Here is a 5,042-nt window from a genome sequence, read left to right as displayed (position 1 = left end):
TTTCTGAACCTCATTACACCCTTCATGGGTGATACCCGAAGCAACACTCTCTCCTCGACCATGAATGCAACATCACGAACTCTGCGGTCGGCATAACTCTTCTGTCTGGACTGAGCTGTGCGAAGTCGATCCTGAATAATCTTGACCTTATCCAAGGCATCCTGTACTAGGTATGTACCCAACAACCGAGCCTCCCCCGGTTTGAACCACCCAACTGGCGACCGGCACCGCCTACCGTATAATACCTCATAGGGAGCCATCTGAATGCTTGATTGGTAGCTGTTGCTGTAGGCAAACTCTACAAGGGGCAAGAACAGATCCCATGATCCTCTGAAGTCTATAACACATGCGCAAAGCATATCCTCCAAGATCTGAATAGTGCGCTCGAATTGTCCGTCCATCTGAGGATGAAACGTTGTGCTCAACTCAACCCGCGTGCCCAACTCACGTTGTACTACCCTCCAGAAGTGACAGGTGAACTACGTACCTCAATCAAAAATGATAGACACTGGCACACTGTGAAGACGGACGATCTCGGGGATGTAAATCTCTGCCAACCGATCTGAAGAATAGGTAACTGCCACAGGAATGAAATGCACTGACTTAGTCAGCCTGTCCACAATGACCCAAATGACATCGAACTTCTTCTGAGTCCGTGGGAGTCCAACAACGAAGTCCATAGTGATACGCTCCCACTTCCACTCAAGAATCTCTATCTGCTGAAGCAAACCACCGGGTCTCTGATGCTCATACTTTACTTGCTGACAATTTAGACACTGAGCTACATCTGCAACTATATCCTTCTTCATCCTTCTCCACCAATAATGCTGCCGCAAGTCCTGATACATCTTGGCGGCGCCCAGATGAATAGAATACCAGGAACTATGGGCCTCCTTAAGAATCAACTCACGAAGTCCATCCACATTAGGCACACAAACACGATCCTGCATCCTCAAAACTCCATCATCTCCGACAATAACCTACTTGGCACTACTGTGCCGCACTATGTCCCTAAGGACTAACAAATGAGGGTCGTCATACTTCCGATCTCTAATACGCTCAAATAAGGAAGACTGAGCGACAGTACAAGCTAGAACATGACTGGGCTCTGAAATATCCAACCTCACAAATTGGTTGGCCAAAATCTGAACATCTGATGCAAGAGGCCTCTCACCGACTGGACTGAACGCAAGGCTGCCCATACTCGCTGCCTTTCTACTCAATGCGTCGGCCACCACATTGGCCTTCCCGGGATGATACAAGATGGTGATATCATAGACTTTAAATTGCTCCAACCACCTATTATGCCTCAAATTGAGATACTTTTTATTGAACAAATACTGAAGGCTCCGATGATCTGTGAAGATCTCAGACGACACGCCGTAAAGATAGTGCCTCCAAATCTTCAGCGCATGAACAATGGCTGCCAACTCTAAGTTGTGGACAGGGTAATTCTTCTCATGAATCTTCAACTGCTACGGCGCATATGCAATCACCCTGCCCTCCTGCATCAATACCACACCGAGTCTAATACGGGAGGCATCACAATATACTGTATAAGATCCTAAACCTGTGGGCAACACCAACATCGATGTTGTAGTCAAAGCAGTCTTGAGCTTCTGAAAGCTCGCCTCACACTCGTCTGACCATCTGAACGGGGCACCCTTCTGGGTCAACCTAGTCAACGGAGCTGTTATAGATGAAAACCCCTCCACAAATCGACGGTAATAGCCCACCAAACCCAAGAAACTCCTGATCTCCGTAGTTGAAGTGGGTCTAGGTCAGTTCTAAACTGCCTCAATCTTTTTAGGATCTGCCTGAATGCCCTCTGCTGACTAGGGCTGTGCATAATTTGGTAAATATCGAATTACCGTACTGAAACCGAAAATTTTGGTATTTAGTATTCAATATTTTGGTATTCGGTATGGTATTTGGTTTAAGTTTAAAAAATATGGTATTAGGTATGGTATTTGGTGTTTTAACATGAAATACCGAAATACCGATATCGTACCAAAATATATATTATATTACACAATACACATATTATTAATTATAACATATATATAAAAATCTAAAATTTTACTTTCCGTTATTCTCTAAGTTTATCAATTAACTCTAAGTAAGTAACAATACATTTCTAATGATCAAATTTATTCTTATATGTACAGTTTTTTCTCTCTGGGTTGATATTTGCTAATTTTAGACAAAACTTTTGTCAACAAATGTTTTTAATTTTGTACTATTGAATACTTTAATTTACAATATTACAGTTTATGAATCTATGCACTAGTTAGTATTCAAACCGAATAAACCAAAGTTACCAAACCGAATAAACCAAAACTGAAAGGAGAAAAACCGAACCATACCGAATTTAATTAGGTATGGTGTTGGTATTGCATTTTAAGAAATTGAATACCGAAAATATTGTATCGTACCGACCGACGAACACCCCTACTGCTGACACAACGTGCCCCAAGAAAGCGACTGAATCCATCCAAAACTGGCACTTGGAAAATTTAGCATATAATTGGCTGGCTCTTAGAGTCTGAAGTACAATCCTAAGATGCTGCTCAAGCTCCTCTCGACTACGGGAGTAGATCAATATATTGTCAATAAACATGACCACGAAGGATTCCAAATAGGGCTTGAACACTTGGTTCATCAAATCCATGAATGTTGCTGGGGCATTTTTCAACCCAAAGGACATCACCATAAACTCATAATGCCCGTACCGAGTCCGAAAAGCTGTCTTAGGGACATCGGATGCCCTAATCCTCAACTGATGATAGCCAGATCTCAAATCAATCTTCAAAAACACCTTGGCACCCTGAAGCGGATCAAATAAGTCATCAATCCTCGGCAATGGATACTTGTTCTTGATGGTGACTTTGTTCAACTGCCGATAATCTATGCACATCCTCATCAATCCATCTTTCTTCTTCTTCACAAACAACACATGTGCACCCCAGGGCGAGACACAAGGTCTAATGAAGCCCTTATCAAGCAAATCTTGCAACTGTTCCTTCAATTATTTCAACTCTAACGGGGCCATATGGTATGGCGGAATAGAGATGGGCTGAGTGCCCAGAGCCAAATCAATACAGAAATTAATATCCCTGTTGGATGGCATCCTCGGTAGGTATGCAGGAAACACCTGTGGAAACTCACGAACAACTGGTACTCAATCCATAGCAACCTCTGCACTAGAATCACGAACATAAGTCAATTAAGCTAGACACCCATTCTCGACCATACACCGAGCCTTCATATAAAAGATAACCCTACTGGTAGAATGGCCAGGAGTCCCCCTCCACTCAAATAGAGGCAAACCCGGCAAAGCTAAGGTCACCGTCTTAGCGTGACAATACAATATAGCATGATAAGGTGACAACCAATCCATACACAAGATAACATCAAAATCGACCATATCTAGAAGTAGAAGATCTACACTAGTCTCAAGACTCCCAACGGTGACCACACGCAAATGATAAACACGATCTAAAACAATAGCATCTCCCACAAGTGTGGACACATACACAGGAGCACTCAAAGAATCATGAGGCACAACCAAATATGAAGCAAAATAGGATGACACGTAGGAATGAGTAGAACCTAGATCAAATAGAACTGAAGCATCTCTACTGTAAACTGAAATAGTAACTGTGATAACAGCATCAGATGAATCAGCCTCAGGCCTGGCTGGAAAAGCATAACATCGGGGCTGGGCCCCACCACTCTGAACTACATCTCTAGGACGGGCCCTAGCTGGCTGGCCTCTACCTCTAGCGGCCTGACCTATACCTCTAATGTCCTGACCTCCACCTCTAGCTGCTTGACCCCTACCTCTAGCTGGCTGAGCGGGTGGTGAAGCACCTGGTGCTGGTACCATGGCAAGAGAACCCTGATGCTGTGAGTTACCCGATGCCTGAGGGAAAAATATAGCAAAGTGCCTCGGATCACCATAAGTATAAAAAGACCTCGGCTGTTGTGACTGCTGACACTGAAATTAACCCTGTCGACCTGAGTAATCACCCTGAAAACTTTGGAGCAGAGATGCACTAATAGGAGCTGGTGGTGCACTATAGGCTAGTTGGTCGGAATAAGGCATATGAGGGCCACGTCCACCTGAAGCACTGTGGGATGCCTGGAGTGCTGAATGAAATGGCCTAGGAGGATGGCCTCTACCAAAAGTACCTCTGCCTCCAGATGAGGCACCGGTGAACCCCCCAGAATGGCGTGGTCTCTTGTTAGACCCCTGACCTCCCTGAGCAAGAACCATCTCGACTTTCCTTGCGACATTGGCAGCCGCCTGAAAAGAAATCTCACTCCTAGTCTCCTTAGCTGTATGCAATCTGATAGGCTGAGCAAGTCCGTTAATAAACCTCATCACCCTCTCTCTCTCTCTCGGTAGGAAGCAGAAGAAGAGAATGACGGGCCAAATCCACAAAATGGGTCTCATACTAGGTAACAATTATACTGCCCTGCTGGAGATGCTCGAACTGATGACGATGCTCCTCTCTCAATGTGATAGGGAGAAACTTCTCTAGAAAGAGCTGAGAGAACTTGTCCCAAGTTAGAGTAGGCGATCCAGATGGTCTGGTCAACAAATAATCTCTCCACCATTTCTTGGTGGAACCAGTCATCTGAAATACAGCAAAATCGACCCCATTGGTCTCCATTATACCCATGTTCTGTAGAACCTCATGACAGTTGTCAAGATACTCATAGGGATCCTCTGAAGAAGCACCACTGAAATAAACTGGAAAGAGCTTGGTAAACATGTCCAATCTCCATAAAGCTTCAGAAGACATAGCCGACCCATCGCCGGCCTCTGCTGCAACAACCGACTGAACTATCCCAACTGGCGGGGCTACTAGAGTTTGATACTAGGGAGCCATCTGCTCCGTAGTGCGAGTAGCGGGAGTTTGTGCTCCTCCCCCAGCCTGAGAGACGGCTGGTGTCATATGAAAGGTACCGGCCTGTGTCACACTCTCTATAAGGCCCACCAAACGGACCAAAGCATCCTAAAGCACTGGATGGAG

The 5,042-nt window shown here is 44.9% G+C and overlaps 1 protein-coding gene across 1 annotated transcript; it reads right to left on the bottom strand.

Moving 5' to 3' along the window:
- Positions 1-3,226: 3,226 nt before the first annotated feature.
- On the bottom strand, positions 3,227-4,811 carry LOC138901231 (uncharacterized). The gene is made up of 3 exons (XM_070188977.1): positions 4,653-4,811; positions 3,802-3,925; positions 3,227-3,648 (listed from the first exon to the last, which is right to left on the bottom strand). Exons 1-3 carry the CDS (start codon positions 4,809-4,811, stop codon positions 3,227-3,229), a joined length of 705 nt encoding a protein of 234 aa, XP_070045078.1.
- Between the last annotated feature and the right edge of the window lie 231 nt (positions 4,812-5,042).

Source organism: Nicotiana tomentosiformis, chromosome 11, assembly GCF_000390325.3.
Source record: "Nicotiana tomentosiformis chromosome 11, ASM39032v3, whole genome shotgun sequence".
Classification (NCBI taxonomy): Eukaryota; Viridiplantae; Streptophyta; class Magnoliopsida; order Solanales; family Solanaceae; genus Nicotiana; species Nicotiana tomentosiformis.
This window is presented reverse-complemented; position numbering and strand designations above follow the sequence as displayed.